At 44.9% G+C, this 14,891-nt stretch overlaps 1 protein-coding gene across 1 annotated transcript in view; it reads right to left on the bottom strand.

The window, feature by feature from the left end:
• Nucleotides 1-758: 758 nt before the first annotated feature.
• PLCG2 (phospholipase C gamma 2) overlaps nucleotides 759-14,891 on the bottom strand; it is a 151,555-nt gene continuing 137,422 nt past the window's right edge. Inside the window, exons 31-33 of the mRNA XM_068992234.1 lie at nucleotides 14,362-14,450; nucleotides 1,685-1,869; nucleotides 759-1,091 (exon numbers count right to left, since the gene is read on the bottom strand). Of these exons, the coding sequence (XP_068848335.1) occupies nucleotides 1,049-1,091; nucleotides 1,685-1,869; nucleotides 14,362-14,450 (317 nt within the window). The 3' untranslated portion in view covers nucleotides 759-1,048. The remainder of the gene's footprint in view (nucleotides 1,092-1,684; nucleotides 1,870-14,361; nucleotides 14,451-14,891) is intronic.

The following is a 14,891-nucleotide window of genomic DNA, read 5'->3' as shown; positions in this document are numbered from 1 at the left end:
ACAATCACTTTTCCCCCATAGGTAAACCTCTTTTCTCCTAAGTCAGTTCTCAATTCATTCTGTGTGGTGCCTCTACTGACCACCCCCAGCCCACTACTATCCTAACGTTGAAAAAGCCTTCCTAAAGCATCACATGTACAAATCAGTAAATAGCATCCCAGGATGTAGACGAGTATCACCTTGTCCTTGGTGGGTCTGCCCCTTCGGGAGTGGCTGCACCTGAGATTTTCTGTCGTTCCCTAAAGCTTAGCTCACTGCTCCAGGAAACTGGGACATCCAGGAAGCCCACCCTGTCTCACCCTGTGTGAGCAGTGAGTGAGCCCACGGCCCCGTCGCTGTGCAGACCAGGGAGTGGACAGGCCAGGGGGGCTAAGAAGCTGGCCAAGCCTTCACAGGGCTCTGCTCTCTGATAGGCCTGTAAGTCAGAGAGCTCCCAGATTGCCATCCTTGACCCCACTCACCCAGCAAGTCCCTGTCCTAATGAACAGCCCACCCGACCCCTCATGTGCAGCTGCAGGCAGGTCCAGCCACTAGAGGGAGTTCAGGTGCTCTGAGCTGGGGCAGGATCGGGGCTCCTCTCCAGGCCTGGAGAAGTCCGAGGCCTTCAGTGTGAGATCGTTTGCCTTTTAGTTCAGATCTTTTCAGAATCTAATGAGTTAGTTCCTTACAGACCCGGCTCATCTTCTGTAGAAGTCAGTTACCTGGTCTTTAGAGGCCAGAGAAGGAATCCTGCTCACTTTACAGCTCGTGCACAGAAGGTCACTGATCGAGTTTCACTACATTTATTCAGGGAGGTTTGGAACGTGAGAGGCCTCGTGTGAGCACATTTGGGGGTCCTCTTTAGAGTCGGTAAGTTAAGAAAGTGTCCAAGATGAAAAGGTTACCCCAATTCATGCCGATTGGGTCATCTTCAGGTTTGTCATCTTGGTGACAGGCTGGAGGAGTGACGACCTCACACGTGAGCATGTTCCCAGGGTCTGAACAGAGCACATGCTCCTCCATGCAAACTCACATGCATACACAACATGCTTAGACATGGACCCAGCTTCTATGAGTAAAACTTGCTGTTGCTGACTCTCTTCTCTCTTAACCTGAAACAAAACAGATTTCACTGTCATCCATTAGCCTAGGACTCGGGGATGCACAGCAGAGTTGGGGAAGTGGACCCCAGGCAAGAAACCTCTACAGATCTGTCTCCTCACTGGTCTTTGTCCTGGGGTCCCTGCTGTTGTGCAGGAGTCAAGATGAAATGAGAACAACATGCAGAAGGCATCTCCATGCTGTGTCCAGGGAGGCCACTGCTGACACTTTCTTGGAGATAGTTTTGGCGGAGCAGGACTCTGGCATACCTGGCCGTCTGTCCTTACGTGTCTGCAGCACAACTCAGAGCACCCCTTGTTGGAAGTGGGAGATTTTGCTTTAATTTAGGACCCTGGACAAGCCCAGGCTTGGGAGGCGAGAAGGGCTCCTTAAACGGTAGGGGTCGTTGCTTATTTTCACTCTTACCTGGGCATGCTCAGGAGGACAGTTCACCTCAGGGAAGGTGTAGATCCTTGAGCTCTTAGTATAAGTAATTGATGGAGCCAACAGAAGAGGGGTCAGGGCTCAGGCTTTCTGAAAGGGGAGCCTTGCCCTCCGCCCTGGCCCAGGCCTGACCTCACAGTGGCTGCAGAGTGTGACCCACCTGCGGTTGCACTTCTCCTGGTACAGCTGCAGCTGGTTCTCGTTGACATTGAATTCTCTGACCAGGGCATCGCGGTTGGCGCTGCGCAGGTTCTGGTGGGTGTCGTACAGAAAGAGCTGGTTGTTCAGTTCTTCTTGCCGCCTCCGCAGCTGGCGGCAGGAGGAATACAGCTCCTCTTCGCTCTCCTGGAGAACAGAGGGGACGACAGCCATGGGGGGCAGGCTCATCAAACCAGATGGGGGACGTGCCAGCTGGAGGGGAGACTGCAGGGAGCACGGGGCAGACCCGATCGTCTGCTGGGATCTTCCCAGAAGAGCCAGGGCCTATCTTATTCAAAGCAAAAAATGGTGCTTTTAAAGATCTCTAAATTTGGAAAACTCAGCAGTGCCCACAGGACTGGAAAAGGTCACTTTTCATTCCAATCCCAAAGAAAGGCAATGCCAAAGAATGTCACACTACTGCACAATTGCACTCATCTCACATGCTAGTAAAGTAATGCTCAAAATTCTCCAAGCCAGGCTTCAGCAATACGTGAACCGTGAACTTCCAGATGTTCAAGCTGGTTTTAGAAAAGGCAGAGGAACCAGAGATCAAATTGCCAACATCTGCTGGATCATGGAAAAAGCAAGAGAGTTCCAGAAAAAACATCTATTTCTGCTTTATTGACTATGCCAAAGCCTTTGACTATGTGGATCACAATAAACTGTGGAAAATTCTGAAAGAGATGGGAACACCAGACCACCTGACCTGCCTCTTGAGAAATCTATATGCAGGTCAGGAAGCAACAGTTAGAACTGGACAAGGAACAACAGACTGGAGTACGTCAAGGCTGTATATTGTCACCCTGCTTATTTAACTTCTATGCAGAGTACATCATGAGAAACTCTGGGCTGGAAGAAGCACAAGCTGGAATCAAGATTGCTGGGAGAAGTATCAATCACCTCAGATATGCAGATGACACCACCCTTCTGGCAGAAAGTGAAGAGGAACTAAAAAGCCTCTTGATGAAAGTGAAAGAGGAGAGTGAAAAAGTTGGCTTAAAGCTCAACATTCAGAAAATGAAGATCATGGCATCTGGTCCCATCACTTCATGGGAAATAGATGGGGAAACAGTGGAAACAGTGTCAGACTTTATTTTGGGGGGCTCCAAAATCACTGCAGATGGTGATTGCAGCCATGAAATTAAAAGATGCTTACTCCTTGGAAGGGAAGTTATGACCAACCTAGATAGCATATTCAAAAGCAGAGACATTACTTTGCCAGCAAAGGTCCGTCTAGTCAAGGCTATGGTTTTTCCTGTGGTCATGTATGGATGTGAAAGTTTGGACTGTGAAGAAAGCTGAGCACCAAAGAATTGATGCTTTTGCACTGTGGTGTTGGAGAAGACTCTTGAGAGTCCCTTGGACTGCCAGGAGATCCAACCAGTCCATCCTAAAGGAGATCAGTCCTGGGTGTTCTTTGGAAGGACTGATGCTAAAGCTGAAACTCCAATACTTTGGCCACCTCATGCGAAGAGTTGACTCATTGGAAAAGACTCTGATGCTGGGAGGGATTGGGGGCAGGAGGAGAAGGGGACGACAGAGGATGAGATGCCTGATGGCATCACCGACTCGATGGACATGAGTTTGGGTGAACTCCGGGAGTTGGTGATGGACAGGGAGGCCTGGCGTGCTGCGATTCATGGGGTCGCAAAGAGTCGGACACAACTGAGTGACTGAACTGAAGGGATGGCTACTCAGGAGGTCAGCCTAGTGCTGTTCCCACCGATGCAGTGGACCAAGTGAGAGACTCCAGTGCCTCCAAAGCGTGCGTGGATATACAGAGGTCAGCTTCTGCTGATGCTTATTTCTACAACAAGTGGACTCTGACCATACAGTGGCCTGAAATATTTTTCCCAGGTTAACAACCTAACAGACTGCCATGGGCATCCCCCCAAGCAAACAGGCAGAACTCTAACTTCTGAGGCGGGGAGAGCGAGGGTGAAAGTTATTCTGGCCACTGGCAAAGGTGCAGTGGAATAAAATGCTGACTGCCTTTGCACAAGGGGTGAAGGTAAATGGCCAGTCCCTACTCCCTGATGCAGCGCACCGAGTGAGGCACTGAGAAGAGTCAGTGGCGACTCTGCCTAAGTGTCGACTCTTCCTCAGAGACTCCAGTCTTCCTTCCTGCTAACCCTAAAGCGGAACAGAGCCAGAGCCACGCTGACGCTGCAACACTCAGCCACAGATGGGCCCCTTCACCTTCTCTCCGCCTGCAGGAAACAGCTGCTTTTGACCTCACAGATGTAATGACTGCCTGATCTGTTGGTCAAAAATTCATCTTTTCTGCTAACGCTTATATAATCAGAGGCCTTCGTCTCTGTTTCTGAATCCCAAAGGATTTACAGATGTTACATAATTTAGTTATTAGCAGTCCATATAAATGTGATATAACAAACATTCAGGAAAGTAAATAAAACATACATACAGTTTAGTGAGTAACTATAAAGCAAACAGCAGTGGAGCCACCAGCAAGTCAAAACGTAGAGCGTCATCCACTCTGTGAACCCCTCCCAATCAGGACTGCCCCCTTCCCTCTTAGAATTTTGTGACAATGCTTTCCTGGCTTTCTTTGGAGTCTGAGTTGTTTCCAAGAAGCTTAGTTTTTATATTCTAAGTTGACGGTTACTTCTGTTTTGCCATATATATATCTTTGTCACCACTGTGTTTCAATTGCATTCCTTCTTCCTTACTATGGTCATTCTTTTAGCAGAGTTTATTAGCAGTGAATCAAGTCTTTTTCACCTGAAAATACCTTCATTTTCCCCTCACTCTCGAATGGCAGCTCCTGGGATGGAGAACACCTAGACCCACGGCATGTCTAAGGCCTTGCGGAGCCATCACCTTAGTCTTGCGGCTGCTGTGGTGTGTCAGCCCTTTGCAGGTAATCTATCTTTTCTACTTTTGGAATTTTCTCCCTGTCCTGACATTCTGACACTTCAGTAGAAAAACACCTATATGTGGGTCTCTATACTGCTGTGTTTATATTGGAGGATGTTTTTCTCTTCAGTGCTAGAAAATTCTCCACCCTGAATATTTCAAGTATTTTATGTTGGAGCTTCTCATTTTACCCTAATTTTTTTCCCTTTTAATACATTTTTCTTGTCTTGCTGTATTAAAGCAAATTCCCCAAACACAATCTTTACATTTATTATTTCCCTTAACTGTACCCATTCTGGAATTTCCCACTTACTAAGCTTTAAAGACTCCCCCCACCCCAGTTTCAATTTGTATGTTACAGGAATTTCTTTTTCCCCCCAAACTTTAACCTTTTTATTTTGTATTGGGGTATAGGTGATTAATAATGTTGTGGTCGTTTCAGGTGAACAGCAAAGGGACTCAGCCGTACATATATTAATACATGCATCCGTTCTCCCCCAAACCCCACTCCCATCCAGGCTGCCACATAACATTGAGCAGAGTTCCCTGTGCTGTGTATACAATAGGCTCCAGGGATTTCTTAATTGTTCATTTCATTCCTACATGTTTTTGATTAAGTTTTTTAAATGTATGTATCCACTGGGTTCTCTTTTTAAAAAAGTGTTTGTTTTCACTTATTTTCAGAGTCACTGGAGTCAGTTCTCTAGCTTGCTGGCGGTGTTAGCGTTATTGTCCTTGAGTGCTAAGACGTTCCCGGGCAGGTTCACCTGGAATGGCAAGCTCCTCCCTCCCTCAGTCTGCACGCTGCCCTCTGCCCTCTCCCAGGCCGGGAAAGCTTCTGTGTCTTTACGTTTGTTGTATGTAGGTAGCAGTTGCCTCCAGTTCTATTCAGAATGTGCCATTGCCCTGGGAAAAAAAGCTTCCGAGGAATTTTTATGAAGCCAGCACAACAAAACCTGACCCAAAACATCAGTGAGTACCAGTGAGAAGGTCCTAAAGAAAATGTTAACACGTGCATCATAGAAGCTCATTCAACAATACGAGCCTCCAGTATTTCACCATGAAATTCTTTTCTCCTTCTCTTAAGTAAGCAGACACACCCTTTCTCTGCCCTGCCTCCCTTCTCCAGTACGTCGTCTGCATCAGCAGCACAAGCCCATCTTCAGAAGCTCTCCTTCACCCACCAGCTCCCGACCCACCCCTCGTCACCTCACAGCCGGTGTCCTCAAATAAGTCATATGTTCCTCATCAGTGTATCATGTACTCACGTTCTGCATTTTCAGTCTTTACTAATTATATATACACGGAGTTTAAAGAGCCACTAAGAGCTATTAGGATGATTACCAAAAAAACCCCAGCTGACTCCTGGGCACCACCCCCAGCCCTTGACCCCTGCTCCCCAAGGTCAGCAGTTGTTTTTTGGTGATTAACTCCACAGTTCTAACAGAAACAAAAACAACATGCTTACACTGCAAGGTCTTGGTTCTCCAGGTTTTAGGGATTATCTTCGGAGAGAATGATTTAGCTATTTTCTGCACACATTCTCTTATCTTCCCCCATGGAGATAAATCCATTTAGGTTATATCAATTTATGTTTACACTGCAGTTTTATTACTATTCCCACTTTGAACCCTTCCATCTTCTTTTACTCCTTGTTTTAGATAGAGTGTGCGTGTGTGTGTGTGTGTGTGTGTGTGTGTGAATTTAGAGTTTAAAAATCCTTGAAATCTTATTAATAAGCTGTTAATGTTATTAATAAGTTTTATCTGACCTGTGTCAAAACCTTCATGGAATTCTCTATCTCTGGTTTTCTTTTCTGTTTGTTCCCCCCTACCACCACCAATGCTTTTACCTTTTCATTTTTTTATGTTGACACTATAAACGTACAGAAAAGTTGCGGGAAGAGCTCGTTCCGTACCCTGGACCGCACAGGGTCCCCAGGGTTACCATCCTGCACAACCAGAGTACACTGGTCGAAGCTAAGAAATCGGCATTGGAGCATGCTAGTCACTGAAGCACAGGGCCTCTGGGTTCTCACCGGCTCTCCCACGCATGTCCTTTTTCTGGTCCGCGGTCCAGTCCAGGCCCCGCAGCACACGCCGCTGCGGTGGCTCCCTGTCCTCCCGGCTCTGACTTTTCCCCAGGGCCCCGTCCACCTTCCACTGTCCATGACCTTGACCCTTTGGAAGACTGCCGGTCACTCGCTTTGTAGAACGTCCTGCATTCAAGGGTTTGCCTGCGTTTTTCTCGTGATTTGAGCTTCTGCAGCTTTGGCCCGAATGGCGCAGAAGTGAGGTGCCTTCTCGGGAGGTATGTGATGTCACACATTACTGGTGGTGACACTGATCATTTTTGGTTAGCATGGTACCTGCTGGGTTCATCCACTATACAGCCTGTTTTTCTTTGCAAATAAATTTCTTAGTTCAAGGCACTTTACGTAAAGTTCCTCTCAAAGCTGAACTTTAGCATCCGCTGATAGATCTGGACAGTTGTGGTCCCATGGTGATTTTCTATTTCCCTCATCTTGCACGAACTTTTTTTCAGTGTTTATTTTTTTTATTCTTAATGGAAGTATAGTTGATTTACAATGTTCATTTCTTCTGTATAGCAAGAGACTCAGTTATATATGCATTCTTTTCAGTATTCTTTGCCAGTATGGTTTATCCCAGGATATTGAATTGAGTTCCCTTTGCTGTACAGCAGGACCTTGCTGTTTATCCGTCCTGCATGTAATAATTTGCATCCACTACCCCAGACTCCCAGTCCATCCCTCCTTTGCACCTTGGCATCCACAAGTCTGTTCTTTTTCTGTTTCTTAGGATCACTTGTGCCATATTTTAGATTCCACATATAAGTGATATCGTGTGGTATTTCTCTTTCTGATTGACTTCACTTAGTGTGCTAATCTCCAGGTCTATCCATGTTGCTACAAATGGCATTATTTCATTTTTTTTATGGCTGAGTCATTGGAAAGACTGATGCTGAAGCTGAAACTCCAATACTTTGGCCACCTGATGCAAAAAAGTGACTTGCTGGAAAAGGCCCTGATGCTGGGAAAGATTGAAGGCAGGAGGAGAAGGGGACAAGAGAGGATGAGATGGTTGGATGGCATCACCAACTCAATGGACATGAGTTTGAGCAAGCACCGGGAGTTGGTGATGGGCAGGGAGCCCTGGCGTGCTGCAGTCCATGGGTCACTAAGAGTCAGATACGACTGAGCGACTGAAATGAACTGAATATTCTGCTCCGTGTGTGTGTGTGTGTGTGTGTACGTCATCTTCTTTATCCATCTGTCCATGGACATTTCATTCGCTTCCATGTCTTAACTGTTGTAAATAGTGCTGCTATATGATAAGGGTGAATGCATCTTTTGAATTAGAGTTTTGTCTGGATACATGGCTAGGAGTGGGATTGCAGGATCATATGGTAACTATTTTTAAAGTTCTTGAGGAAGCTCCGTACTGTTCTCTATAGTTGCTGCACCAGTTTACACGCCCACCAACAATATAGGAGGGTTTCCTTTCCTTCACATCCTCTCCAGCATTTACTATTTGTAGACTTTCTGATGCTGGCCATTCTGACTGGTGCGATTTGCATCTTTGTGGTTTTGATTTGCATTTCTCTAATTAGTGACGTTGAGCATCTTTTCATGTGTCTTGGTCATCTGTATGTCTTCCCTGGAGAAATGTCTATTTAGATCTTCTGCCCGTCTGGTTGGGTGCTTGCTTTTATTTTTAGCTGTATGTCTCATTATTAAGCACTCCCACGTCCATGGGTTACAGTCCAGTATCATTATTTCGCTACTCAAATTGCTCCAGCTTTGGCCTTTGAGGGATTTTGATGTGTCACCATCCTTTCTTGATCTCTTCTCAACCCACTGAAATTTCAGTATAATCCAGGCTCACAGTTTATCTGTCCCAGCTTTCAGAGTAACTATTTGTCTACGGAGCTCTGATTTCTTCTACTGGAGAATGACGTTTAGAAAGGAAGATGTGGGTGCTTGGATGTGCTTGTTGCTACTGGGGTCTCAGCTGTTCTAGAGTTTGGGTACGTATGCACATACGTATAGTTACTAATGCAAACGTGTTCATTTCTCTATACCTGTGTGTGTGTATTTTGAGTTTATACTGATACTGCTGATTTCCATCAAACAAACATTAATTTTGGAAGGGTTGGTATATATTTCTGCTTATCAGGTCGGTTTATGTCTTCCAGTAAGATTTCATGGTTTTCCACCATAGGCCCTATACTTTTCTTATTTAAATTCCGTCTACCATGTTACAGTCTTTGTCAGTATCATGAGTGACATTTCCCATCTGTCCCTACCTCCCATCCCATTTTTCCAACTGTTATTTCTAGAATACAGTGACTTAATAAATACACAACAAATAAACAAGTCTCCTTAAAATTGGGGTCCTTTTTCAAAACTATATAGCCATAGTTTGTGAGCAGAAAATTTTATCTCTTTACCACACTTTATATTGTTTCTTTTAATTGGTTACATTTGTTGTATCTAAAGGTATTATTTTGCTCTCTCTTTTGCTCTCTATGCTAGTGATAAACCATCCTTACATTATCATCCTTGCATTCTTCACTTGTAATATATTGTTCTTCCAGTAAATAGTTGGGAACTACTTACTAATTTTTTTTAGAATTTTAGTCTGTATTCATAACTGACATTGATCTATGGGTGGAGGAGGAAGCATACTATTTCCAGTTTTGATGTGAAAGTTCTACAACTTCAAGACAAGCTAACGGCAGCACTTCTGGTTTTCTGTTGACTTCAGCAGATTAAAATTGGAATTGTGTTATTTAAACCCAGATTGAATACAGCTCTAACACCATCTACTACCTGATAGGTGCTTTATTACCCTTCAGGCATTTTCGATAGGACTCAGTAGCCAAGGTCTCTACTGCTTCCTGACACAATTTTAGCCCATTCTTCAAGGCAGTCACCCATTTGCCCTAGGTTTCCAAACTTACTTATCTTACTCTCTGGGGCTCCGTCTCCCTTTCAATATTTACTGCTGTATGTTTTTGCCCTTACTTTCTTCCTTTTTATTAAGCAGGTGAAGGGTTTATTTAATCGATCTTTTCAATGAATCAGCATTTGTTTCATTCAGTTGACTTATCTTTACTCTTTTTTTCTTTTAAATAAATATTCAGTCTCTATGCAGTTTCAAGGCAAGGACTTTCCTAAATATACTTATGGCATAAAATGTTTTTACTACTTTGGGGTAATCTACTTAATTTACTTCATCTCAGAATTCCTTATTTTCAAATAGGGAATATTTTGACCCTCTTATTTCCATCTTATTATCTTTCCAACTTTATCAGGTTATAATTTATTCAGGTTTTGTGACCAAGAACTCAATCAAGTTTGAGAAGCAGAAGAAAACAATGTACATTACCCACATGTAGGACCTAAGTGTGTCTCTCTTAAATCTAACTTGTTAGTCATTAGTTTGATCATCTGTCCTCGGTGATTTTTTTTTATATACCAGACATCCAAATTCTGAAAGATGTTTTCAGTCAGGTAAACGTTTTTATTGTATGAGCTTTCGTTTTCTATGTTTAACACAGTAATGATGGTTTCTAATTAAACATCTATGACTTTTGCATCCTTTTTGTAAACATTCTGTCCTTATATATTGTCCCTCTTAATGCTCTTTAGCACTTTCTCCCTTAAATTCTACTTGGCATTAACTTTTTCTTCACAGTTTTTCCCAGTAACTCTTCATTCTTGTTTGTTTGGGGTTTTTTAGGGGGGAGGGGGGAGGGTAACCTTTCTTTAGACTTACTTCTTTTAAACATCGCACTGCTCCATTTCTTTGCTTCTTCTCTAATAGAATCCAGGCCATTCACCTAATCAAAGATGTTATATCCATTCCATTTTAATTATTATATTTTTCTTTAATTTATTTCATCCTTTTGTATAATTTTTACACTCTTGGTCAAGTTTCTATTTTTTTTTTTCCTCCTTTGCTTTTCAATTCTTATAATGGTTGCTTTCGGTTTCTTAACATTTCCTTTGTACATCACAATATCAGAATTAACTGTCCCCGGCCAGGATGCTTTCTCTGCCTACTGACCTCACAGGCATAAATGCTAAAACCTTTTAGGATGGCTGTATTTTAATTCCTGGGTGTTGCTGATACATTTGATTATTTTCAGTTCTAGGATATCATGAAATCAAGCTCCCTCTTGAGTGGGACACACACTGTGTCTGAAACGTCGCATGTCCACAGATCTGTCTCTATTGCCTTGATGTGTCCAGAGTGTAGCACCCCCTGCTCATCCTCTAGGAGTGTGCACCCCGTTAGCACTTTTCCAGGGGGTACATGTGAATCCACACATCTGCTCCAGCTGAGCCTCAGCAGGAAGCACAGATCCTGGTCTTTCCAACCAGGCCACCCACCCCTGTACCTTTGCTCCAGCCAGCCCAGTCCACCCGGGGATCCATCCTAAAAGGTCCCGGGGTGGCCAGTCTTCTCAAGCATACCCTCCAGCTACGGTCACCTTGCCCATCGATGAGGATTAGGGTGACTTTCAAGGTTCCACACTGTCTCCTGCCTATGCTTCCGAATCTCACACGTTTAGCTCACTTGAGTGAAAGAGGCCCTCTTCAATCAACAGCAGGATTGGAGATCATACAACTGAAAAGAAACTATTCCAGAGAACAAGTTGACATGGATCCAAAAATATATGGTCTTTTCCCCGCCCACACCCCCCCGCCCCCGAGCTGTTATTCCATTACAAGGAGCTAGCCTCAGGAAATAATTTTTAATCAATGATATATGAAGATCTTCATTATTTATAAAGTAAAAAAGAAAAGTACAAAACAATGTACCTGTCCATCAGTGGGAGAAAGGCTAAGTGAATTAAGGACTTCTACCCGATGAAATGGGGATTTAATGGCTTCGACAATCATAGTAACATGGAAAATTTATTAGCATCATTTGTGAAGTGGAAGAAGGGCACATATTCATACATATTATATGAATCCAACTATGAAAATATCATGTGCAAAAAAATGGCCAGGCAAAGGAAGGACACCAGAACGCCAACAGTAGTGATGCGCAGGTGGTTTGTGGCTTTCCCAACATCCCCCTTCTTCCTTTCCCTACTTGTCAAATTAAACATCAGCGGTAATAAAATGGTGTTAGAAATACTTTTTGTAAACCATGCATACAGCTAACAGAGTAACAGAATTGATACGTGATTGTGACATTTAAATGGCTTCTTCAGAAAGAGCTCAATGTGCTCACTGACAGTTTTCTGGGGCTTTAAACTCTTTACCTCAGCCAATGTTTCATGAGTAAACTCCATCTCAGCTCTGCTGGATCAATCATTTGCTCAGACAAAGCTTTTTTGACCTTGGGCACCCAGAACGCCCAGGTCTCCCAAACACACCCCTCGTCACAGTGTGGGCAGAGACACCCAATGGGGCCTGTGAGTGCCTTACAACCAGGTGACATATGGAGTTAAAAGCTCGGGAACCCGCAGCAGCGATGAAACCCGCACCTTCTCAGACAGCTTTTCCCTGGGAACCCCACGCAATGCCCCTTCTCCCCCCTGCTCCCTTCTCAGGGACCTCCCCAACAGAAGCTTCCCTCACCAAGGGTCAAACCTGAATACACACATTTTCTTTTAAATATACTAATTTTACCTGCTGCCAGCGATGCCTATCATTTAAATTCTTTACGATGCTTCCAGATTGTTTATGACAGCTGTGCAGAGCAGGGTGCACACAAATGCTCAACAAGGACCACCAGGAAGGGAAGGACTTGGAACTTTCCTGTCCAAGCATTTCTACCACTCAGAATCATGAAAGGTGATTTTTTTTTTTTGATCCATAGTTTAAGGCTCAAGGGAAAACTATAATTTTCATATAAACAGTGCTTTGACAGAGTCTAAAACACTAACACTTAAAATTTGTTTCAAAACAGAAAACCTTCCATTATCCATCCCTTTATCCTTTTCAGACAATTTCATCATCATGAGCTTATTTTATACCAACAAACTGTCACTGAGGTTCTCTGGCCCTTACCTACTGTGCTTTGTATTTGTCATCCACTTCCGTCTTGATACTTCTAAAATGCTTTGAAGTGAAAAACTCTCAAGGTTGTAAAAACTGAACGGAAGGCAAACAGGTATGCAGAAAGCCTGGCATTCTCTCTGAGGTTTTGCCATGTGGGTGACGGCTCTGGCTGTTCACAGGCACCCCATCCCTGCCATCTCCCTCCCCACTGGATGTGCTCAGCTCGCCAGACACACCTGGGAGACTGCCGCAATAAAGCAAGTCACACAAATTTTCTGGTTTCCTGGTACATAGAAGAGTCACCTTCCCACCATACTATATAGCCTATTAATTATGTCTTTAAAAAATACATATTTACCTTCATTGAAAAGACTATACTGCTAAAAAAAAAAAAATGCTAACCATCATCTGAACAAGACATAGTATCAGTAGTTAACAGCCAAGATCACTGATCACCGTAACAAATATAACAGTAAAGGAAAAATGTGAAATAAGAGAATTATCAAAATGTGACCCAGACACAGAGAGAGCAAATGCTGTTGGAAAAATGGTGCCAACAGACTTTTCACAACCCTGCAATTTGTTTAAAAACAAAAAACGAAAGTGTGATAAAACGAGGCATGCAGCACTGACCAGGCTTATCCCAGGAGAACTGGGGTGACCGCAGACTCACCTGGCCCATGCTGAGGTTTCTGGGAAGGGGATGGAAGGATCCTGGGAGACTGTGGTGGCCACACGTGGGCCCTTGTGGGTTTCATTCTATAGGAGTGGCCGTCAGGAAAATTCTGAGGCTCCAGAATCACCAAGCACGTGTGTACGTGCTCAGTCACTCAGGCGTGTCCGCTCTCTGTGACCCCAGGGACTGTAGCCCACCAGGCTCCTCTCACCATGAGACTCTCCAGGCAAGAGTACCGGAGTGGGGTGCCATGCCCTCCTCCAGGGGATCTTCCCGACCCAAGGATCAAACCCGCATCTCCTGCACTGCAGGTGGGTTCTTTACCGCTGAGCTACCAGGGAAGCCCCCAGAATGACAACACATAATCAAACTCAAAACCTGAATTACCCACTGCTTGGTGTTGCGTTCTTAACCTTTTGTCCGACCAACCTTATCTCATCCTCTTTCATAGTTCAAATAGGCCAAGGCCTTTCCACCAAGCCAACCCAAACTGGTTCATCAGCATAGACTGTGCATCTTCAAGGCCTTGACAAACCAAAAGAACCAAGAAGGCAGGCTCCACCAAGAGCAGAAAGAACCACAAGAGGAGTGCCGCTCCCTATGGGAAGTTGACGTCTGTGAATTTCCTTCCGCAGGACAAGCCATAAAAAGACTCAATGGGACGCTTGCAGAAGGAATTACCAGGGTACCAGGTGGAGGAAAACACACCAGAAGGGCAAGTTCGCCCAGAAGAGCATCGTCTTGCCCAGCTCTGGCTGAAATGAAAGCACGGAACTTCCAAAGAGCTTTCCTCTTTCCAACGACACAACCCTATTCACAGACCCATCCAGCATCTTGCAAGAAGACAGGCTGCTGGAAGGGAAACCCGAGGACCTCGGAGGAAATCTGTGGCTAAAGGAATCCTCCTTTTACGGCGCGGCGCATGTGGCTAGGTGATTCTCACATGTGTTCAAAGTCCTTCAGCCACACTCAGTGGTTGTCCCCACCTCACCCCCGCCGCAGACGTGGCTCTGCGAGCCCCTACTGGTGTTTCTCCACTCACCAGGACTGGCCGCATCTCACAGAAAACCAGGAGGGACGCCAGCTCAATGTCTTCACTGTAGCCGTTCTTCAGAGGCACAGATCTAAATCCTGCAGGTCGAAAAAACAAACCAGTTCACATCAGATCTCTGCTTTTCCTGCAGTACCCAGGGATCACGTGCCCAGTGCATGGAGCAGAGAGGTCAGGGCCCCGTGCTGGGGGGCTGACTTCCTTTCTGGAAGCCAGAGGTTCCCCCCCCACCCCCCACCTGATGGTTGGGGAGCGGGGTTGCAGAACACAGCCTTGACTGCCAGGTCCAGCCGGAGAAATGAAGTTAAAAATGCCTGCCCCCTAGAAATGCAGATGACTCAGAAGAATCAAAGCCCACAGAGCACTGCACACTGAATTCAGACCCTCTACAGCTGTGGTTTCAGTCCCTTAAATATTCCTGAGCCCAAAAGACACAAAGGAGTAATGAATCCCCACATCCATCTTCTTCACTCAGCCGTGTACAAGGCTTGGGACGAGCGAGTGTTTTTAAAGATTTCCAG

The sequence above is a fragment of the Capricornis sumatraensis genome, chromosome 20, assembly GCF_032405125.1.
Source record: "Capricornis sumatraensis isolate serow.1 chromosome 20, serow.2, whole genome shotgun sequence".
NCBI classification, from domain to species: Eukaryota; Metazoa; Chordata; class Mammalia; order Artiodactyla; family Bovidae; genus Capricornis; species Capricornis sumatraensis.
Note: the sequence above shows the minus strand (reverse complement) of the source record. Positions and strands in the feature narration are given on the sequence as shown.